Consider the following 25586-nt stretch of genomic DNA (forward strand, 5'->3'; position numbering starts at 1 on the left):
GAAAAGGAGGACCGAACAGGCCCCCATTAACATCGATGGGGCTGAAGTGAAGTGGGTCGAGAGTTTCAAGTTCCATGGTATCCACATCATCTACAAACTATCATGGTGCAAACACACCAAGACAGTTGTGAATAGGGCACGACAACACCTTTTCCCCCTCAGGAGACTGAAAAGATTTGTCATGGGTCCCCAGATCCTCAAACAAGTTCTACAGCTGCATCATCGAGAGCGTCCTATCCGGTTTCATCACTGCCTGGTAATCCAACTGCTCGGCATCCGACCGTAAGGCCCACAGAGGGTAGTGCGTATGGCCCAGTACATCACTGGGGCCAAACGTCCTGACATCCAGGACCTATATATTAGGCGGTGTCAGAGGACGGCCCAAAAAATTGTTAAAGACTCCAGTCACCCAAGTCATAGACTGTTCTCTCTGCTACCGTATGGCAAGCGGTACCGGAGCGCCAAGTCTAGGAAGAAAAGGCTCCTTGACAGCATCTACCTCCAACAAAAGTTAACCTTTCATTGCTACCCATCCCGGATCATCAAAAAAGCTGACTAGCATAGCCTAGCCTAACGCGACAGGGATATCATATAATATAATTTTCATGAAATCACAAGTCCAATACAGCAAATGAAAGATAAACATCTTGTGAATCTAGCCATCATTTCCGATTTTAAAAATGTTTTACAGCGAAAACACAATATGTATTTCTATTAGCTAACCACCATCAACCGCATATTTTCCCAAAAAATTTACCGCATAGGTAGCTATCACAAAACCGACCAAATAGAGATATAATTAGTCACTAACGAAGAAACAACTTCATCAGATGACAGTCTTATAACATGTTATACAATAAATATGTTTTGTTCGAAAATGTGCATATTTGAGGTATAAATCATAGTTTTACATTGCAGCTACCATCAAAAATATCACCAAAGCAGCCAGCCAATAAATACAGAGAGCAACGTGAAATACCTAAATACTCATCATAAAACATTTATGAAAAATACATGGTGTACAGCAAATGAAAGATAAACATCCTGTGAATCCAGCCAATATTTCTGATTTTTTAAGTGTTTTACAGCAAAAACACAATATAGCATTATATTAGCTTACTACAATAGCCTACCACACTACCGCATTCATTCATCAAGGCACGTTAGCGATAGCAATAGGCACGTTAGCGTTAGCGAATAAACCAGCAAAAGATATTAAATTTCACTAACCTTCATAAACCTTCCTCAGATGACAGTCCTATAACATCAGGTTATACATACACTTGTGTTTTGTTCGAAAATGTGCATATTTAGAGCTGAAATCCGTGGTTATACAACGTAGCATAACGTAGCATAACGTGCAAACGTAGCATCTTTTTCCCAGAATGTGTAGATATTTCTATTAGACTCTCACCTATTCTGACCAAATAGCTATTCATAAACATTACAAAAAAATACATGTTGTATAGGAAACGATAGATCCATTAGTTCTTAATGCAATCGCAGTGTTAGAATTCTAAAAATATCTTCATTACGACATAAGACTTACAAAATATGACTAAACATTTTCCACAGAAATACGAAATAACATCATAAATGGTTCTTACTTTTGCTGAGCTTCCATCAGAATCTTGTACAAGGAGTCCTTTGTCCAGAATAAATCGTTGTTTGGTTTTAAAATGTCCTCTTCTCCTGTCGAATTAGCAACCTTAGCTAGCCAAGTGGCGCGAAGATGTCCATCTTCACCTAGCGCAGAGAACGGACAACTCCAAAACTCCCGATAAACGTTGAATAACCTGATAAAACTATAATGAAAAAACATTCTTTACGATGATATTATCACATGTATCAAATAAAATCAAAGCCGGAGATATTAGCCGTCTATACCGAACGCTTTTCAGAAGCCAATGCTGATGTCCTTCCTGCGCCTTGGTAGACAAAGGAAATTGTGGTCACGTCATTCCAAGAGCTCTTGTTCGACCTCAGATCAAGCTAGACACCCCATTCTACCTCCCACTGCCTGTTGACATCTAGTGGAAGGCGTACGAAGTGCATGTATATCCATAGATTTCAAGCAATTGAATAGGAAGGCCCTGGAACAGAGCCTCGATTTCAGATTTTTCACTTCCTGTCAGGAAGTTTGCTGCAAAATGAGTTCTGTTTTACTCACAGATATAATTCAAACGGTTTTAGAAACTTGAGAGTGTTTTCTATCCAATAGCAATAATAATATGCATATTGTACGATCTAGAATAGAGTACGAGGCAGTTTAATTTGGGCACGATTTTTTACAAAGTGGAAACAGCTCCCCCATATTGACAAGAAGTTTAATCAAATGGCCACTAAGACTATTTACCCCCAAGCAATAAGACTGCTGAACAATTAATCAAATGGCCAACCAGACTATTTACCCCCAAGCCATAAGACTGCTGAACAATTAACTTCTACTTGCTACGCATCCCGGATCCGGGAGCACCCCCCACAGTAAAAAAGCTGACTAGCATAGCCTAGCATAGCGTCACAAGTAAATACTAGCATCTAAATATCATTAAATCACAAGTCCAAGACACCAGATGAAAGATACAGATCTTGTGAATCCAGCCATCATTTCTGATTTTTAAAATGTTTTACAGGGAAGACACAATATGTAAATAGATTAGCTAACCACGATAGCAAAAGACACAACTTTTTTTTCCCACCATTTTTTTCCTGCATGGGTAGCTATCACAATTTCGACCAAATAAAGATATATATAGCCACTAACCAAGAAACAACTTCATAAGATGACAGTCTGATAACATATTTATTGTATAGCATATGTTTTTTTAGAAAAACTTGCATATTTCAGGTATAAATCACAGTTCTACATTGCAGCTGCAATCTGAAATAGTGCCGAAGCTGCCAGAATAATTACAGAGACCAACGTCAAATACCTAATTACACATCTTAAAACATTTCTGAAAAATACACAGCTTACAGCAAATGAAAGCCCAACATCTTGTGAATCCAGCCAATATGTAAGTGTTTTACAGCGAAAACACAATATAGCATTATATTAGCTTAGCACAATAGCCAGAAACACAAGCAATTTACCAGCAGCACAGGTTAGCGATCGTAACAATCCAGCAAAAGATATATAATTTTTGACTAACCTTGATATACTTCATCAGATGACAGTCCTGTAACATCATATTACACAATGCATATAGGTTTTGTTCGAAAATGTGCATATTTAGCAGCACAAATCGTGGTTATACAATGTGATCAGTGGCAACAGTTCATGCATTCTGGCCGGCGCCATCTTGGAAAGGCACCTAATCTAATCAATAAATAATCGTAAACTTGACTAAAAAATACAGGTTGGACAGCAAATGAAAGATGCATTAGTTATTAATGCAACCGCTGAGTTAGATTTTTAAAATTAACGTTACTAGACATACAGTGTGCGTTACAGCCAGACCAGTGCCGCAATAATGGCGGACAAATCCGTTTACATTTTTCCACATAAATACGGAATAACATCATAAATAGCTCTTACTTTTGGACGAGCTTCCATCAGAATCTTGGGCAAGTTGTCCTTTGTCCAAAAGAATCGTTGCTTGGTTGTAAAACGTCGTCTTCAACTTCAGAATTAGCAGCTAACAATAGCTACGTGGCACACACATGTCCAAATCCTCAAACGCAATACTACGGAAATTCCGAAAATAACAATATACTCGCATAAACTGATATAACTCGGTTTAAAATAACTTCGTTATGATGTTTCTAACACCTATATCGAATTAAATTACAGATGGAAATATCTAAGGCCGATAACTGAGCGTTTCAAAATGCCATCCTGAGGTCTTGCTTTGCGTAATGACGAACGTCGAAAAGAGAGCTCCCTTCGTTCCTTGGCCTTTTATAAGGTCTGAGATCTACGTAGAAACTCCATTCCAATTCTCATTGGTTACTGACATCCAGGGGAAGGCGGGTGCAGTTCATGTCGACCCATAGGATACATACATGCTTTAAACTGATCTGAGAACAGAGCCTCGTTCCTGTCATGAATTTCGCTGCAGAAAGAGTTCTGGTTCACCCACAGACATAATTCAAACGGTTTTAGAAACTAGAGATTGTTTTCTATCCAATAGTAATAATAATATGCATATTGTACGAGCAAGAATTGAGTATGAGGCAGTTTAATTTGGAGACGATATTTTCCAAAGTGGAAACAGCACCCCCTATATTGAGAAAAGGTTAATCAAATGGCCACTAAGACTATTTACCCCCAAGCCATAAGACTGCTGAACAATTAATCAAATTGCCGACTAAGACTATTTACCCCCCCTTTGTTTTTACACTGCTGCTACTCGCTGTTTATTATTTGTGCATGATCACTTTACAAATTACCTCGACTAACCTGTACCCCAGCACATTGACTTGGTACCGGTACCCCTTGTATATAGCCTCATTTTTGTTATGTCATTTTCTTGTGATACTTTTTGATTCGATTTTTTTATTTAGTAAATATTTTCTTAACTCTATTTCTTGAACTGCATTGTTGGTTAAGGGCCTGTCAGTAAACATTTCATGGTAAGGTCTACAACTGTTGTATTCAGCGCATGTGACAAATAACATTTGATTTGATTTTGCCTTGATGTCAGCTTTGCACACACTTGGCATTCTCTTAACCAGATTCACCTGGAATGCTTTTCACTCTGTGGTCCAACTCATCCCAAACCATCTCAATTGGGTTGAGGTTGGGTGATTGTGGAGGCCAGGTCATCTGATGCAGCAATCCATCACTCTCCTTCTTGGTCAAATAGCCCTTACTCAACCTGGTGGTGTGTTGGGTCATTGTCCTGTTGAAAAACAAATGATAGTCCCACTAAGCGTAAACCAGATGGAATGGAGTATCGCTGCAGAATGCTGTGCTAGCCACGTTTGTTAAGTGTGCCTTGAATTCTAAATAAATCACAAACACCGTCACCAGCAAAGCACACCAACACCATCACACCTCCTCCTCCATGCTTCACGGTGGGAACCACACATACAGAGTAGACTAGAGGTCAATCCTCTCAGATCTACATTAGCAGGGGTTAGAGGTCAAGCCTCTCAGATCTCAGTAGTGACTGATAGTAGGGGTTAGAGGTCAATCCTCTCAGATCTACAGTAGTGACTGATAGTAGGGGTTAGAGGTCAATCCTCTCAGATCTCAGTAGTGACTGATAGTAGGGGTTAGAGGTCAATCCTCTCAGATCTACAGTAGTGACTGATAGTAGGGGTTAGAGGTCAATCCTCTCAGATCTACAGTAGTGACGGATAGTAGGGGTTAGAGGTCAGTCCTCTTAGATCTACAGTAGTGAATGATATTAGGGGTCAGGGGTCAACCCTCTCAGAACTACAGTAGTGGCTGATAGTAGGGGTTAGAGGTCAATCCTCTCAGAATAACACAGTTGAGCACATGGGAATGGTTGGCATAAACGGATATGACCCTAGTCCAGGGGTGGGAGGAGTGGCAATGAAGAAATATACAGTGGTAGAGGAAGTATAGACACAGTAATCTACTCTCTCTTCCTCTGTTTCATACGTCGTCAGCAGGGTCTTGTGTGTGGTCAAAACAGGAAGGAGGAGGAGTACAGTTTTTAGTCTATAACTGGAGATCACAGAGTCTCACTCAGCAGCAAGACAGGATGGAACTCACACCACTCTGCTGGCAGCTCTGTAAGTTCTCACTCGCTCTCTCTCTGTGTGTGTGTGTGTGTGTGTGTGTGTGTGTGTGTGTGTGTGTGTGTGTGTGTGTGTGTGTGTGTGTGTGTGTGTGTGTGTGTGTGTGTGTGTGTGTGTGTGTGTGTGTGTGTGTGTGTGTGTCTCGGCAGGTAAGATGGAACACATCTATCTTATGATTATCTGTACGGTTTAATACAGCGGGAAGGTTGAGCTAAAATCTGTATTGTTTAATATTTACAGTTGAAGTCGGAAGTTTACATGCAGTTAGGTTGGAGTCATTAAAACTTGTTTTTCAACTACTCCACACATTTCTTGTCAAGAAACTATAGTTTTGGCAAGTTGGTTAGGACATCTACTTTGTGCATGACAAAAGTAATTTTTCCAACAATTGTTTACAGACAGATAATTTCACTTATAATTCACTGTATCACATTTCCAGTGGGTCAGAAGTTTACGTACACTAAGTTGACTGTGCCTTTAAACAGCTTGGAAAATTCCAGAAAACAATGTCATGGCTTTAGAGGCTTCAGATAGGCTAATTGACATAATTTGAGTCAATTGGAGGTGTACCTGTGGATGTATTTCAAGGCCTACCTTCAAACTCAGTGTCTCTTTGCTTGACATCATGGGAAAATCAAAAGAAATCAGCCAAGAACTCAGAAAAAAAATTGTAGACCTCCACAAGTCTGGTTCATCCTTGGGAGCAATTTCCAAACCCCTGAAGGTACCACACTTTCAGCATGACAATGATCCCAAACACACCGCCCGGGCAATGAAGGAGTGGCTTCGTAAGAAGCATTTCAAGGTCCTGGAGTGGCCTAGCCAGTCTCCAGATCTCAACCCCATAGAAAATCTTTGGAGGGAGTTGAAAGTCTGTGTTGCCCAGCAACAGCCCCAAAACATCACTGCTCTAGAGGAGATCTGCATGGAGGAATGGGCCAAAATACCAGCAACAGTGTGTGAAAACCTTGTGAAGACTTACAGAAAACGTTTGACCTCTGTCATTGCCAACAAAGGGTATATAACAAAGTATTGAGATAAACTTTTGTTATTGACCAAATACTTATTTTCCACCATAATTTGCAAATAAATTCATTAAAAATCCTACAATGTGATTTTCTGGATTTTCTTTTCTCATTTTGTCTGTCATAGTTGAAGTGTACATATGATGAAAATTACAGGCCTCTCTCATCTTTTTAAGTGGGAGAACTTGCACAATTGGTGGCTGACTAAATACTTTTTTGCCTCACTGTATATCGACAGAACCTGAAATGCCGTTCAGAAGAAAAAAAAAACGCGGTTTGCAAATGCACATGGAGACAAAGATCGTACTTTTTGGAGAAATGTCCTCTGGTCTGATGAAACAAAAATAGAACTGTTTGGCCATAATGACCATTGTTATGTTTGGAGGAAAAAGGGGGAAGCTTGCAAGCTGAAGACACCATCCCAACCGTGAAGCACGAGGGTGGCAGCATCATGTTGTGGGGGTGCTTTGCTGCAGGAGGGGCTGGTGCACTTCACAAAATAGATGGCTTAATAAGGATGGAAAACGATGTGGATATATTGAAGCAACATCTCAAGACATCAGTCAGGAAGTTAAAGCTTGGTTGCAATTGGGTCTTCCAAATGGACAATGACCCCAAGCATACTTCCAAAGTTGTGGCAAAATGGCTTAAGGACAACAAAGTCAATATATTGGAGTGTCCATCACAAAACCCTGACCTCAATCCTACAGAAAATTTGTTAGCAGAACTGAAAAAGCGCTTGTGAGCAAGGAGGCCTACACACATGACTCGGTTACACCAGCTCTGTCAGGAGGAATGGGCCAAAATTCACCCAACTTATTGTTGGAAGCTTGTGGAAAGCTACCCGAAATATTTGACCAAAGTTAAACAATTTAAAGGCAATGCTTCCAAATACAAAATGAGTGTATGTAAACATCTGACCCACTTGGAATGTGATGCTGACAAACATAATTCTCTCTACTATTTTTCTGACATTTCACATTCTTAAAATAAAGTGGTGATCCTAACTGACCTAAGACAGGGCATTTTTACTTGGATTAAATGTCAGGAATTGTGAAAAACAGAGTTTAAAACCTCTAACGGCCCTCTACCCCGGGTCCGGGATCACCCCCCACCCCCCCCACACTGATTAGCATAGCTAGCATAGCTTCACAAGTAGATAGTAGCATCTGAATATCATTAAATCACAAGTCCAAGACACCAGATGAAAGATACAGATCTTGTGAATAAACCCATCATTTCTGTTTTTTAAAATGTTTTACAGGGAAGACACAATATGTAAATCTATTAGCTAACCACGTTAGCAAAATACACCATCTTTGTTTGTCCACCATTTTTTCTCTCCACCACTAGCTATCACCAATTCGGCTAAACTAAGATATTGATAGCCACAAACCAAGAAAAAAACTCATCAGATGACAGTCTGATAACATATTTATGGTATAGGATAGGTGTTGTTAGAAAAAAGTGCATATTTCAGGTAGAAATCACAGTTTACAATTGCACCGACCATCACAAATCGACTAGAATTACTAGATAGAGCAACGTGTATGACCAATTTACTCATCATAAAACATTTCATAAAAATAGACAAAGCATAGCAATGGAAAGACACAGTTCTTGTGATTTCAGACCATATTTCAGATTTTCTAAGCGTTTTTCAGCGAAAACACAATAAATCGATAAGTTAGCATACCACATGTGCAAACGTTAGTAGAGCATCGATTCAAGTCAAAGAGAACTATAACGTAATCATCGCCAAAATATATTAATTTTTTCACTAACCTTCTCAGAATTCTTCCGATGACACTCCTGTAACATCATTTTACAACATACATATACAGTTTGTTCGAAAATGTGCATATTTAGCCATACAAAACCGTGGTTATACAATGGAAATAGTCACAACTCAAGCCTCAAAATGAGGGACGTCAGCTTTCAGAGTGATCTAGTTTAATCGAAAGCTAATCATATACTTGACTAAAAAATACAGGGTTGACAGGAATCGAAAGACAAATTAGTTCTTAATGCAACCGCTGACTTACATTTAAAAAATTATCCTTACTTTTCAATACAGGGTTCGCCAAGTGAAGCTATACCAAACAAAATGGCGAAATATGCGTTTAAAATATTTCGACAGAACAACGATTTATCATATTAAATATTGCTTACTTTGAGCTGTTCTTCCATCAGATTCTTGGGCAATGTATCCTTTCTATGTTATAAACTTATTTTGGTCGATAGATGTCCTCTGTCCTTCGAAATGTCCACTAACAACGACCGAGACCCCGAGACGTTCCCAAAGCTTAAAAGTGCACGACAAAGAAATTCCTCAGAATCGCACTAAACGGATATAAATTGCTATAAAACGGTTCAAATTATCTACATTATGATGTTTTTAACAACTATAACGAGTAAAAACATGACCAGACAAATATTACTGGTTAAACAACGATTTGGAATGAGGCAAGTCCGATGTCCTTCACGCTTCAGGCGCGCGACGAGAAAGGGAGGTACCCCCACGTTTTGTTCTGTTATGGTGGCTGTGATTGTGCAATCGACTCCATTCAAAACGTGATGACGTACAGACACCCAGAGGAAGACGTAGGCAGTGTCGGTTTCTTCATAGCATTGACTGTCGCCTTAAAAACAGACTCCAGATCAGGGGTAAACATTTCTGAAATCTGACCCCTGTCATGAAAAGTGCTGTAGATATAGTTCTGTACCACTCAGAGACAAAATTCCAACGGCTATAGAAACTAGAAAGTGTTTTCTATCCAATAATAACAATAATATGCATATTGTACGATCAAGAATTTAGCACGAGGCAGTTTAATTTGGAGACCCAAATATGCTAATGCAGAACAGCACCCCCTATAGTTCCAAGAAGTTAAATGTATTTGGCTAAGGTGTATGTAAACGTCCAACTTCAACTGCATATAGTTTAATATCTATATGGTATAATATCTATATGATTTAATATCTATATATTTAAATATCTATATATTTTAATATCTGTATGGTTTAATATCTATATAGTTTAATATCTATATAGTTCAATATCTGTATGGTTTAATATCTATATAATTTAATATCTGCATGGTTTAATATCTATATGGTTCAATATCTATATAGTTTAATATCTATATAGTTTAATATCTGTATGGTTTAATATCTATATGGTTTAACCTGTTGAGGACAGAGGGCGCTATTTTCACTTTGGGGGAAAATCGTGCCCAATTTAAACGGCCTCGTACTCAATTCTTGCTCGTACAATATGCATATTATTATTACTATTGGATGGAAAACACTCTCTAGTTTCTAAAACCGTTTGAATTATATCTGTGAGTAAAACAGAACTCATTTTGCAGCAAACTTCCTGATCAGGAAGTGGAAAATCTGAAAACGATGCTCTGTTCTAGGGCCTGCCTATAAATGGGCTTGATACGTATTAGTATACATGCACGTCATACACCTTCCACTAGATGTCAATAGGCAGTGAGAGAAGAAATGGAGTGTTTCTCTTGGTCTGAGGTGGAATAAAAGCTCTTGGCATGACGTGACACCCATTTCCTGTTTTCTGGAAAGCGCGAGAAGGAGCCTGGGATTGCCTTCTGGAAAGCTGTTGTTATAGACTGCTAATATCTCCGGCTTTGATTTTATTTGATAAATGTGACAATATCATCGTAAAGTATGTTTTTTCAATATAGTTTTATTAGGTTATTGAAATTTATTCGGGACGTTAGGCGTGTTGCGTTGTGTGCCTTTGTTCAGGAAGGAGAGCTTTGAGCCACTTGGCTAGTGTGCTTGCTAATTCAAGAGGGAAAAAGGACATTCTAAAACCAAACAACGATTGTTCACGACAAAGGACCTCTTGTACAACATTCTGATGGAAGATCTTCAAAAGTAGGACCCATTTTATGATGCTATTTCATATATCTGTCGACCTTGTGTACTATTAGTTTTGCGCCCAGGTTTTGGTTTCTCTCGCCATAACGTAAGCCTTATGTCGTAATGAAGTTATTTTTAGAATTCTAACACGGCGATTGCATTAAGAACTAATGTATCTATCGTTTCCTATACAACATGTATTTTTTAGTAACGTTTATGAATAGTTATTTGGTCAGAATAGGTGAGTTTTAGAAAAATATCCGCACATTCTGGGAAAAGATGCTACGTTAGCACAATGTATAACCACTGATTTCAGCTCTAAATATGCACATTTTCGAACAAAATATAAGTGTATGTATAACCTGATGTTCTCGGACTGTCATCTGATGAAGCTTATGAAAGTTAATCAAAAATTATATATCTTTTGCTGGTTTGTTACGATCGCTAACTTTTGCTGCTGGTAAATGGCTTGTGTTTCTGGCTATTGTGGTAAGCTAATATAATGCTATATTGTGTTTTCGCTGTAAAACACTTAAAAAATCTGAAATATTGGCTGGATTCACAAGATGCTTGTCTTTCATTTGCTGTACACCATTCATTTTTCAGAAATGTTTTATGATGAGTATTTAGGTATTCCATGTTGGTCTCTATAATTACTCTGGCTGCTTCGGTGCTATTTTTGGATGGAAAAAATTGTGCCCAAAATTGTGCAATGTAAAACTATGATTTATGCCTCAAATATGCAAATGTTTCGAACAAAACATAAATGTATTGTATAACATGTTATAACTGTCATCTGATGAAGTTGTTTCTTGGTTAGTGACTAATTTTATCTCTATTTTGTCGGTTTTGTGAAAACTACCTATGCGGTGGAAACATGGTGAAAATATGCGGTTGTGTGTTTGGCTATTTGGCCACAATGCTAGCCAAGGTTACTAACATTCCCACCCTCTCTTGGCGCAAAGAACGGAAAACTCCAAAAGTCCCAATAAACGTTGAATAAACTGATAAAACTCGGTTGAAAAAACCTACTTTATGATGTTATTATCATATGTATCAAATAAAATCAGAGCCAGAGATATTCGCCGTGTAAACCGAACACTTTTCAGAAGGCAATGTCGAGCTCCGCCGCGCGCCTGAGAAGACAAAGACATTTCCAGACCTGACACTCCAAAAGCTCTTGTTCGGCCTCAGATCAAGCTAGACACCCCATTCCACCTTCCACTGCCTGTTGACATCTAGTGGAAGGCCTATGAAGTGCATGCATATCGATAAATATAAGGCAATTGAATAGGCAGGCCCTGAAACAGAGCCTCGTTTTCAGATTTTTCACTTCCTGTATGGAAGTTTGCTGTTCTGTTTTACTCACAGATATAATTCAAACAGTTTTAGAAACTTGAGAGTGTTTTCTATCCAATAGTAATAATAATATGCATATTGTATGATCTAGAAAAGAGTACGAGGCCGTTTCATTTGGGCACAATTTTTTCCAAAGTGAAAACTGCGCCCCCCCCTCCCTATTGACAAGAAGTAATATCTGTATGGTTTAATATCTATATAGTTTAATATCTGTATAATCAAATCAAATCAAATCAAATTTTATTTGTCACATACACATGTTCAGTAGATGGTAATGCGAGTGTAGCAAAATGCTTGTGCTTCTAGTTCCGACAATGCAGTAATAACCAACAAGTAATCTAACCTAACAATTTCACAACAACTGCCTTATACACACAAGCGTAAAGGAATGAAAGAATATGTACATAAAGATATATGAATGAGTGATGGTACAGAACGGCATAGGCAAGATGCAGTAGATGGTAAGAGTACAGTATATACATATGAGATGAGTAATGTAGGGTATGTAAACACATACAAGTGGCATAGTTTGAAGTGGCTAGTGATTCATTTTTTACATACATTTTTACATTATTAAAGTGGCTGGAGTTGAGTCAGCAGCCACGTGGTGGCTGTTAAACAGTCTGATGGCCTTGAGATAGAAGCCGCTTTTCAGTCTCTCGGTCCCTGTTTTGATGCACCTGTACTGACCTCGCCTTCTGGATGATAGCGGGATGAACAGGCAGTGGCTCGGGTGGTTGTTGTCCTTGATGATCTTTATGGCCTTCCTGTGACATCGGGTGGTGTAGATGTCCTGGAAGGCAGGTAGTTTGCCCCCGGTGATGCGTTGTGCAAACCTCACTACCCTCTGGAGAGCCTTACAGTTGTGGGCGGAGCAGTTGCCGTACCAGGAGGTGATACAGCCCGACAGGATGCTCTCGATTGTGCATCTGTAAAAGTTTGTGAGTGTTTTTGATGACAAGCCAAATTTCTTCAGCCTCCTGAGGTTGAAGAGGCGCTGCTGCGCCTTCTTCACCACGCTGTCTGTGCGGGTGGACCAATTCAGTTTGTCCGTGATGTGTACGCCGAGGAACTTAAAACTTTCTATGCTCTCCACTACTGTCCCATCGATGTGGATAGGGGGGTGCTCCCTCTGCTGTTTCCTGAAGTCCACGATCATCTCCTTTGTTTTGTTGATGTTGAGTGTGAGGTTATTTTCCTGACACCACACTCCGAGGGCCCTCACCTCCTCCCTGTAGGCCGTCTCGTCGTTGTTGGTAATCAAGCCTACCACTGTAGTGTCGTCTGCAAACTTGATGATTGAGTTGGAGGCGTGCATGGCCACACAGTCGTGGGTGAACAGGGAGTACAGGAGAGGGCTCAGAACACACCCCTGTGGGGCCCCAGTGTTGAGGATCAGCGGGGTGGAGATGTTGTTACCTACCCTCACCACCTGGGGGTGGCCCGTCAGGAAGTCCAGGACCCAGTTGCACAGGGCGGGGTCAAGACCCAGGGTCTCGGGCTTGATGACAAGTTTGGAGGGTACTATGGTGCTAAATGCTGAGCTGTCGTCGATGAACAGCATTCTCACATAGGTATTCCTCTTGTCCAGATGCGTTAGGGCAGTGTGTGTGGTTGCGATCGCGTCGTCTGTGGACCTATTGGGCGATAAGCAAATTGGAGTGTGTCTAGGGTTTTCAGGTAGGGTGGAAGTGATATGGTCCTTGACTAGTCTCTCAAAGCACTTAATGATGACGGAAGTGAGTGCTACGGGGCGGTAGTCGTTTAGCTCAGTTACCTTAGCTTTCTTGTATTGTTCTCAAAGTGAGCGAAGAAGTTGTTTAGTCTGTCTGGGAGCAAGACATCCTGGTCCGCGACTGGTCTGGTTTTCCTTCTGTAGTCTGTGATTGACTGCAGACCCTGCGACATACCTCTTGTGTCTGAGCCTTTGAATTGCGACTCTACTTTGTCTCTATTCTGATGCTTAGCTTGTTTGATTGCCTTGCGGAGGGAATAGCTACACTGTTTGTATTTGGTCATGTTTCCGGTCACCTTGCCCTAATTAAAAGCAGTTGTTCGCGCTTTCAGTTTTGCGCGAATGCTGCCATCAACCCACGGTTTCTGATTTGGGAATGTTTTAATAGTTGCTGTGGGTACGACGTCGCCGATGCACTTGCTAATAAACCCGCTCACAGAATCAGCGTATTCGTTAATGTTGTTGTTTGACGCAATGCTGAAGATATCCGAGTCCACGTCATCGAAGCAATCTTGAAGCGTGGAATCAGATTGGTCGGACCAGCGTTGAACAGACCTGAGGGCGGGAGCTTCCTGTTTTAGATTTTGTCTATTGGCTGGAAGCAACAAAATGGAGTCGTGGTCAGCTTTTCCGAAAGGAGAGCGGGGGAGGGACTTATATGCGTCACGGAAGTTAGAATAACAATGTTCCAGGGTTTTACCAGCCCGGGTAGCACGATATGTTGATAGAATTTAGGGAGTCTTGTTTTCAGATTAGCCTTGGGATATGTGATTTCCGGTTTACACAGAGTCAAATGAAGTTCGTTCTGGGCCATCGATCTGTCTGCTTGGGGGGGAATATATGCGGTTGTGATTATAATCGAAATATAATATACATAGATTATATACATAGATTAATTATAATATACATAGATGCATGGGGTAATTGGACTCTAGCCTTGTCTCAGCCAGGTCAGCGGGGGGTTAATGGGACTGTAGTCTTGTCTCAGACAGGTCAGACAATCTGGACCCTCTCTTTCTAAAAATCTTCGATTAAATTGATGCAACCCCTTTTACTATCCTGTTCAACTTCTTTCGTATCGTCTGAGATCCCCAAAGATTGGAAAGCTGCCACGGTCATCCCTCTCTTCAAAGGGGGGGACACTCTAGACCCAAACTGCTACAGACCAATAACTATCCTACCCTGCCTTTCTAAGGTCTTCGAAAGCCAAGTTAACTGACAGATCACCGACCATTTCGAATCCCACTGTACATTCTCCACTATGCAATCTGGTTTCCGAGCTGGTCATGGGTGCACCTCAGCCACGCTCAAGGTCGTAAACGTTATCATAACCGCCATCGATAAAAGACAATACTGTTTCAGCCGTATTCATCGACCTGGACAAGGCATTCGACTCTGTCAATCATTGCATTTTTATCGGCAGACTCAACAGCCTTGCTTTCTCAAATGACTGCCTCGTCTGGATCACCAACTACTTCTCAGACAGAGTTCAGTGTGTCAAATCGGAGTGCCTGTTGTCCGGACCTCTGGCAGTATCTATGGGGTGCCACAGGGTTCAAATCTAGGGCCGACTCTTTTCTCAGTATACATCAATGATGTTGCTCTTGCTGCTGGTGATTCTCTGATCCACCTCTAGTCAGACGACACCATTCTGTAAACTTCTGGCCCTTCTTTGGACACTGTGTTAACTAACCTCCAGACGAGCTTCAATGCCATACATTTCTCCTTCCGTGGCCTCCAACTGCTCTTCACTGGAAGTAAAACTAAATGCATGCTCTTCAACCGATTGCTGCCAGCACCTTGCCGCCCATCCAGCATCTACTCTGTATTGTTCTTGCTTAGAATATGTGGACAATTACAAACACCTAGGTGTCTGGTTAGACTGTAAACTCTCCTTCCAGACTCACAATAAGCATCTCCAATCCAAAATTAAACCTAGAATTGGCTTTCTATTTCGCAACAAAGCATCCATACCCTGGTAAAACTGAATATCCTACCGATCCTTGACTTTGGCGATGTCATTCATAAAATAGCCTCCAACACTCTACTCAGCAAATTGCATGCAGTATTTCACAGTACCATCTGTTTTGTCACCAAAGCCCCATATAATACCCACCACCGCGATCTGTATGCTCTCGTTGGCTGGCCCTCGCTTTATATTTGTCCCCAAACCCACTGGCTCCAGGTCATCTATAATCTTTGCTAGGTAAAGTCCTGCCTTTTCTCAGCTCACTGGTCACCATAGCAGCACCCACCCGTAGTACGCGCTCCTGCAGGTATATTTCACCGCTCACTCCCAAAGCCTATTCCTCCTTTGGTCGCCTTTCCTTCCAGTTCTCTGCTGTCAATGACTGTAACGAATAACAGTAACAATTATTTGATGAAGTATTACATTTGGCCTTTACTACTATAACCCATAGAAACACATTGAATACCACATTCATAAATGGCAAAAAAAACTGTCAAAAAATGTAAAATAAGGAATAATGTTTTGAAGTTTCTGTCCTATATCAATGAGATATGTGACTCACCACCTGGATTCGGTTTTGAAATGTTGTTTTTTTACATTGGATAAAAGTAGAGCTACAAAATGGTGGATCATACACTACAGTTGAGGAACAATGGGAAAGTGATTCTTCTTTGTAAGCTGATCAACTTGTAAACTCACTTTTGAGAAAATTTGGTATCTATGATTTGGTATCTAGTGAAGAGCTCTTTGTCTACACCCATTCAGCATCGTTCACACTCTCTTAAGGAAATTAATATCTGTGGTGCTGCTCAGTCTTTACATCATGTAGAAATAGTGATAGTTCTCTCCGTGTGTTTCAGTGCTGTTGAGTACACTGGTATACTCTACCCTCGGACAAGGTGGAGGTGAGTACATTTCTCTATATTCATCACCTGTTCTATAATAGTACATTTCTCTATATTTATCACCTGTTCTATAATAGTAACATTTCTCTATATTCATCACCTGTTCTATAATAGTACATTTCTCTATATTTATCACCTGTTCTATAATAGTAACATTTCTCTATATCCATCACCTGTTCTATAATAGTAACATTTCTCTATATCCATCACCTGTTCTATAATAGTAACATTTATCAATATCCATCACCTGTTCTATAATAGTAACATTTCTCTATATTCATCACCTATTCCATAGTAGTAACATTTCCCTTGCTCTCTCTCAGCCAATCATCAGTCGTTTGTGTAAGTCCTGTGCTTGATGAATGTCCTTCCCTGCTAAAAGTCTGTTGTCAATTTGTTTACTGTGAAATAGCATTGTATCTGGTTGAACACAATTTTTTCCAGAAGTTTACTAAGGTTTGGTAACAGGCTGATTGGTTGGCTATTGGAGCCAGTAAAGGGCACTATTCTTAGGTAGCGGAATGAGTTTAGCTTCCCTCCAGGCCTGAGGGCAAACATTCTCTACTAGGTTCAAATTGAAGATATGGCAAATAGGAGTGGCAATATCGTCCGCTATTATCCTCAGTAATTTTCCATCCATCCAATAATTTCACACTGACTTTACAGAAATCAAAAGTACAATTCTTGTTCTTTCATAATTTGGTCAGATAATTGGATGTGTATTGTCAGCATTTGTTGCTGGCATGTCATAACTAAGTTTGCTTATCTTGCCAATGAATTTCTCTGATTCAACCCTGTTGTAAAGTGTTGATAAATGTAGCTCTGATTGAACCATGTTGTAAAGTGTTGATAAATGTAGCTCTGATTGAACCATGTTGTAAAGTGTTGATAACTGTAGCTCTGATTGAACCATGTTTAAAGTGTTGATAACTGTATCTCTGATTGAACCATGTTGTAAAGTGTTGATAACTGTATCTCTGATTGAACCATGTTGTAAAGTGTTGATAACTGTATCTCTGATTGAACCATGTTGTAAAGTGTTGATAACTGTATCTCTGATTGAACCATGTTGTAAAGTGTTGATAACTGTGTCTCTGATTGAACCATGTTGTAAAGTGTTGATAACTGTAGCTCTGATTGAACCATGTTGTAAAGTGTTGATAACTGTACCTGATAAAAAGTAAAGTAGTGCCAATCAGTTGGGCTGCCAGACTTATTTTCCATATCTTTTGCCTCATCTCTCTCAACCATACAACTTTTGAATTCCTCATCAATCCACAGGGATAACTGTTTTTACAGTCATTTTCTTAATGGGTGCTTGGTTATTAGTAACTGGAATAAGCAATTTTATAAATGTGTCAAGTTCACCATCTGGTTGCTCCTCATTAGACACCACGGACCAGCAAATATTCTTTATATCGTCAACATATGAATCTCTACCAAACTTATTGTATGACTTCTTATACACTATATTAGGCCCAGCCTTTGGAAGTTTGGATTTCCTAGATATGGCTACTATATTGTGATCACTACATCCTGTGGATCTGTAAACTGTTTTACAGAAACACATTTCTGCAGCGTTAGTAAAGATGTGATCAATAGATGTTGATGATTTCATAGATATCATCCTAACCAACTTGCCCTCCAAATACACCTCTGCTGTTTTCAATCAAGATCTCAGCAATCACTGCCTCATTGCCTGCATCCGTAATGGGTCTGCGGTCAAACGACCACCCCTCATCACTGTCAAACGCTCCCTAAAACACTTCAGCGAGCAGGCCTTTCTAATCGAAATGCCCCGGGTATCCTGGAACGATATTGACCTCATCCCGTCAGTAGAGGATGCCTGGCTATTCTTTAAAAGTGCCTTCCTCACCAAAAGGTTCTGGGACACTGTAAAGTCCATGGAGAATAACAGCACCTCCTCCCAGCTGCCCACTGCACTGAGGCTAGGAAATATTGTTACCACCGATAAATCCACTATAATTGAACATTTCAATAAGCATTTTGATACGGCTGGCCATGCTTTCACCTGGCTACCCCTACCCCGGTCAACAGCCCTGCGCTCCCCGAAGCAACTCGCCCAAACCTCCCCCATTTCTCCTTCACCCAAACCCAGATAGCTGATGTTCTGAAAGAGCTGCAAAATCTGGACCACTACAAATCAGCTGGGCTACAAATCAGACAATCTTGACAATCTGGCCACTCTTTTCTAAAATGATCTGCCGAAACTGTTGCAACCCCTATTACTTGCCTGTTCAACCTCTCTTTCGTATCGTCTGAGATTCCCATAGATTGGAAAGCTGACGCAGTCATCCCACTCTTCAAAGGGGGAGACACGCTAGACCCAAACTGTTACAGACCTATATCTATTCTACCCTGCCTTTCTAAGGTCTGCTCTTCAACCGATTGCTGCCCGCACCTGCCCGCCCATCCAGCATCACTACTCTGGACGGCTCTGACTAAGAATACGTGGACAACTACAAATACCTAGGCGTCTGGTTAGACTGTTAACTCTGCTTCCAGACTCACATTAAGCATCTCCAATCCAAAATTAAATCTAGAATCGGCTTCCTATTTCGCCGCAAAGCATCCTTCACTCATGCTGCCAAACATACCCTCGTAAAACTGACCATCAAACCGATCCTCGACTTCAGCGATGTCATTTATAAAATAGCCTCCAAAACCCTACTCAACAAATTGGATGCAGTCTATCACAGTGCCATCCATTTTGTCACCAAAGATCCATATACTACCCACCACTGCGACCTGTACGCTCTCGTTGGCTGGCCCTCGCCTCATACTCGTCGCCAAACCCACTGGCTACAGGTTATCTACAAGTCTCTGCTAGGTAAAGCCCCGCCTTATCTCAGCTCCAGCAGGTTTATCTGTTATGTTATATGAAGTGTTGTACCTGCTGATACAACAGGTGTATTATGAAGTGTTGTAATACAACAGGTGTATTATGAAGTGTTGTACCTGCTGATACAACAGGTGTTATATGAAGTGTTGTAATACAACAGGTGTTATATGAAGTGTTGTAATACAACAGGTGCTATATGAAGTGTTGTAATACAACAGGTGTTATATGAAGTGTTGTACCTGCTGATACAACAGGTGTATTATGAAGTGTTGAAATACAACAGGTGTTATATGAAGTGTTGTAATACAACAGGTGTTATATGAAGTGTTGTACCTGCTGATACAACAGGTGTTATATGAAGTGTTGTAATACAACAGGTGTATTATGAAGTGTTGTAATACAACAGGTGTTATATGAAGTGTTGTACCTGCTGATACAACAGGTGTATTATGAAGTGTTGTAATAAAACAGGTGTTATATTAAGTGTTGTAATACAACAGGTGTATTATGAAGTGTTGTAATACAACAGGTGTATTATGAAGTGTTGTAATAAAACAGGTGTTATATTAAGTGTTGTAATACAACAGGTGTATTATGAAGTGTTGTAATACAACAGGTGTTATATGAAGTGTTGTAATACAACAGGTGTATTATGAAGTGTTGTACCAGCTGATACAACAGGTGTTATAAGAAGTGTTGTACCTGCTGATACAACAGGTGTATTATGAACTGTTGTAATACAACAGGTGTTATATGAAGTGTTGTACCTGCTGATACAACAGGTGTATTATGAAGTGTTGTAATAAAACAGGTGTTATATTAAGTGTTGTAATACAACAGGTGTATTATGAAGTGTTGTAATACAACAGGTGTTATATGAAGTGTTGTAATACAACAGGTGTATTATGAAGTGTTGTACCAGCTGATACAACAGGTGTTATAAGAAGTGTTGTACCTGCTGATACAACAGGTGTATTATGAACTGTTGTAATACAACAGGTGTTATATGAAGTGTTGTACCTGATGATACAACAGGTGTTATATGAAGTGTTTTAATACAACAGGTGTATTATGAAGTGTTGTACCTGCTGATACAACAGGTGTATTATGAAGTGTTGTAATACAACAGGTGTTATATGAAGTGTTGTAATACAACAGGTGTTATATGAAGTGTTGTAATACAACAGGTGTTATATGAAGTGTTGTACCTGCTGATACAACAGGTGTATTATGAAGTGTTGTAATACAACAGTTGTATTATGAAGTGTTGTAATTCAACAGGTGTTATATGAAGTGTTGTAATACAACAGTTGTATTATGAAGTGTTGTAATTCAACAGGTGTTATATGAAGTGTTGTACCTGCTGATACAACAGGTGTATTATGAAGTGTTGTACCTGCTGATACAACAGGTGTATTATGAAGTGTTGTACCTGCTGATACAACAGGTGTTATATGAAGTGTTGTAATACAACAGGTGTTATATGAAGTGTGGTAATACAACAGGTGTTATATGAAGTGTTGTACCTGCTGATACAACAGGTGTATTATGAAGTGTTGTAATACAACAGGTGTTATATGAAGTGTTGTAATTCAACAGGTGTTATATGAAGTGTTGTACCTGCTGATACAACAGGTGTTATATGAAGTGTTGTAATTCAACAGGTGTTATATGAAGTGTTGTACCTGCTGATACAACAGGTGTATTATGAAGTGTTGTACCTGCTTACACAACAGGTGTATTTTGAAGTGTTGTAATACAACAGGTGTTATATGAAGTGTTGTAATACAACAGGTGTTATATGAAGTGTTGTAATACAACAGGTGTTATATGAAGTGTTGTAATACAACAGGTGTTATATGAAGTGTTGTAATACAACAGGTGTTATATGAAGTGTTGTAATACAACAGGTGTTATATGAAGTGGTGTACCTGCTGATACAACAGGTGTATTATGAAGTGTTGTAATACAACAGGTGTTATATGAAGTGTTGTAATACAACAGTTGTATTATGAAGTGTTGTAATTCAACAGGTGTTATATGAAGTGTTGTACCTGCTGATACAACAGGTGTATTATGAAGTGTTGTACCTGCTGATACAACAGGTGTATTATGAAGTGTTGTACCTGCTGATACAACAGGTGTTATATGAAGTGTTGTACCTGCTGATACAACAGGTGTATTATGAAGTGTTGTACCTGCTGATACAACAGGTGTATTATGAAGTGTTGTAATACAACAGGTGTTATATGAAGTGTGGTAATACAACAGGTGTTATATGAAGTGTTGTACCTGCTGATACAACAGGTGTATTATGAAGTGTTGTAATACAACAGGTGTATTATGAAGTGTTGTAATACAACAGGTGTATTATGAAGTGTTGTAATACAACAGGTGTTATATGAAGTGTTGTAATTCAACAGGTGTTATATGAAGTGTTGTACCTGCTGATACAACAGGTGTTATATGAAGTGTTGTAATTCAACAGGTGTTATATGAAGTGTTGTACCTGCTGATACAACAGGTGTATTATGAAGTGTTGTACCTGCTTACACAACAGGTGTATTATGAAGTGTTGTAATACAACAGGTGTTATATGAAGTGTTGTAATACAACAGGTGTTATATGAAGTGTTGTAATACAACAGGTGTTATATGAAGTGTTGTAATACAACAGGTGTTATATGAAGTGTTGTAATACAACAGGTGTTATATGAAGTGTTGTAATACAACAGGTGTTATATGAAGTGTTGTACCTGCTGATACAACAGGTGTATTATGAAGTGTTGTAATACAACAGGTGTTATATGAAGTGTTGTAATACAACAGTTGTATTATGAAGTGTTGTAATTCAACAGGTGTTATATGAAGTGTTGTACCTGCTGATACAACAGGTGTATTATGAAGTGTTGTACCTGCTGATACAACAGGTGTATTATGAAGTGTTGTACCTGCTGATACAACAGGTGTTATATGAAGTGTTGTAATACAACAGGTGTTATATGAAGTGTGGTAATACAACAGGTGTTATATGAAGTGTTGTACCTGCTGATACAACAGGTGTATTATGAAGTGTTGTAATACAACAGGTGTATTATGAAGTGTTGTAATACAACAGGTGTATTATGAAGTGTTGTAATACAACAGGTGTTATATGAAGTGTTGTAATTCAACAGGTGTTATATGAAGTGTTGTACCTGCTGATACAACAGGTGTTATATGAAGTGTTGTAATTCAACAGGTGTTATATGAAGTGTTGTACCTGCTGATACAACAGGTGTATTATGAAGTGTTGTACCTGCTTACACAACAGGTGTATTATGAAGTGTTGTAATACAACAGGTGTTATATGAAGTGTTGTAATACAACAGGTGTTATATGAAGTGTTGTAATACAACAGGTGTTATATGAAGTGTTGTAATACAACAGGTGTTATATGAAGTGTTGTAATACAACAGGTGTTATATGAAGTGTTGTACCTGCTGATACAACAGGTGTTATATGAAGTGTTGTACCTGCTGACACAACAGGTGTTATATGAAGTGTTGTAATACAACCGGTGTTATATGAAGTGTTGTACCTGCTGATACAACAGGTGTATTATGAAGTGTTGTACCTGCTGATACAACAGGTGTTATATGAAGTGTTGTACCTGCTGATACAACAGGTGTATTATGAAGTGTTGTACCTGCTGATACAACAGGTGTATTATGAAGTGTTGTAATACAACAGGTGTTATATGAAGTGTTGTTCCTGCTGATACAACAGGTGCTATATGAAGTGTTGTAATACAACAGGTGTTATATGAAGTGTTGTACCTGCTGATACAACAGGTTTATTATGAAGTGTTGTAATACAACAGGTGTTATATGAAGTGTTGTAATACAACAGGTGTATTATGAAGTGTTGTAATACAACAGGTGTTATATGAAGTGTTGTACCTGCTGATACAACAGGTGTTATATGAAGTGTTGTAATACAACAGGTGTATTATGAAGTGTTGTACCTGCTGATACAACAGGTGTTATATGAAGTGTTGAAATACAACAGGTGTTATATGAAGTGTTGTACCTGCTGATACAACAGGTGTTTTATGAAGTGTTGTAATACAACAGGTGTATTATGAAGTGTTGTACCTGCTGATACAACAGGTGTATTATGAAGTGTTGTAATACAACAGGTGTTATATGAAGTGTTGTACCTGCTGATACAACAGGTGTATTATGAAGTGTTGTACCTGCTGATACAACAGGTGTATTATGAAGTGTTGTACCTGCTGATACAACAGGTGTATTATGAAGTGTTGTACCTGCTGATACAACAGGTGTATTATGAAGTGTTGTACCTGCTGATACAACAGGTCTATTATGAAGTGTTGTAATACAACAGGTGTTATATGAAGTGTTGTAATACAACATGTGTTATATGAAGTGTTGTAATACAACAGGTGTTATATGAAGTGTTGTACCAGCTGATACAACAGGTGTTATATGAAGTGTTGTAATACAACAGGTGTTATATGAAGTGTTGTAATACAACAGGTGTTATATGAAGTGTTGTACCAGCTGATTCAACAGGTGTTATATGAAGTGTTGTAATACAACAGGTGTTATATGAAGTGTTGTAATACAACAGGTGTTATATGAAGTGTTGTAATACAACAGGTGTTATATGAAGTGTTGTACCTGCTGATACAACAGGTGTATTATGAAGTGTTGTAATACAACAGGTGTATTATGAAGTGTTGTAATACAACAGGTGTATTATGAAGTGTTGTAATACAACAGGTGTTATATGAAGTGTTGTACCTGCTGATACAACAGGTGTATTATGAAGTGTTGTACCAGCTGATACAACAGGTGTATTATGAAGTGTTGTACCTGCTTACACAACAGGTGTATTATGAAGTGTTGTAATACAACAGGTGTTATATGAAGTGTTGTAATACAACAGGTGTTATATGAAGTGTTGTAATACAACAGGTGTTATATGAAGTGTTGTAATACAACAGGTGTTATATGAAGTGTTGTACCTGCTGATACAACAGGTGTATTATGAAGTGTTGTAATACAACAGGTGTTATATGAAGTGTTGTACCTGCTGATACAACAGGTGTATTATGAAGTGTTGTACCTGCTGACACAACAGGTGTATTATGAAGTGTTGTAATACAACAGGTGTATTATGAAGTGTTGTACCTGCTGATACAACAGGTGTTATATGAAGTGTTGTACCTGCTGACACAACAGGTGTTATATGAAGTGTTGTAATACAACCGGTGTTATATGAAGTGTTGTACCTGCTGATACAACAGGTGTATTATGAAGTGTTGTAATACAACAGGTGTTATATGAAGTGTTGTACCTGCTGATACAACAGGTGTTATATGAAGTGTTGTACCTGCTGATACAACAGGTGTATTATGAAGTGTTGTACCTGCTGATACAACAGGTGTATTATGAAGTGTTGTACCTGCTGATACAACAGGTGTATTATGAAGTGTTGTACCTGCTGATACAACCGGTGTTATATGAAGTGTTGTACCTGCTGATACAACAGGTGTATTATGAAGTGTTGTACCTGCTGATTCAACAGGTGTATTATGAAGTGTTGTACCTGCTGATACAACAGGTGTATTATGAAGTGTTGTACCTGCTGATACAACAGGTGTATTATGAAGTGTTGTAATACAACAGGTGTTATATGAAGTGTTGTTCCTGCTGATACAACAGGTTTATTATGAAGTGTTGTAATACAACAGGTGTTATATGAAGTGTTGTAATACAACAGGTGTTATATGAAGTGTTGTACCTGCTGATACAACAGGTGTATTATGAAGTGTTGTAATACAACAGGTGTATTATGAAGTGTTGTACCTGCTGATACAACAGGTGTTATATGAAGTGTTGTAATACAACAGGTGTTATATGAAGTGTTGTACCTGCTGATACAACAGGTGTTATATGAAGTGTTGAAATACAACAGGTGTTATATGAAGTGTTGTACCTGCTGATACAACAGGTGTTTTATGAAGTGTTGTAATACAACAGGTGTATTATGAAGTGTTGTACCTGCTGATACAACAGGTGTATTATGAAGTGTTGTACCTGCTGATACAACAGGTCTAT

At 39.1% G+C, this 25586-nt stretch overlaps 1 protein-coding gene across 5 annotated transcripts in view; it reads left to right on the forward strand.

Moving 5' to 3' along the window:
* The first annotated feature begins 5586 nt into the window (after positions 1–5586).
* Positions 5587–25586, forward strand: part of LOC139561368 (Fc receptor-like protein 5) — a 45946-nt gene continuing 25946 nt past the window's right edge. For all 5 annotated transcript variants that reach the window (XR_011672116.1, XM_071378399.1, XM_071378400.1 and 2 more), the window contains exons 1-2: positions 5587–5706; positions 16552–16596. Coding sequence is in view for 4 of the 5 variants with exons in the window: in XM_071378399.1 (XP_071234500.1) it covers positions 5676–5706; positions 16552–16596 (76 nt within the window). In the remaining variant the exon portion in view is untranslated. The remainder of the gene's footprint in view (positions 5707–16551; positions 16597–25586) is intronic.

This window comes from Salvelinus alpinus, chromosome 31, assembly GCF_045679555.1.
Source record: "Salvelinus alpinus chromosome 31, SLU_Salpinus.1, whole genome shotgun sequence".
NCBI lineage: Eukaryota > Metazoa > Chordata > Actinopteri > Salmoniformes > Salmonidae > Salvelinus > Salvelinus alpinus.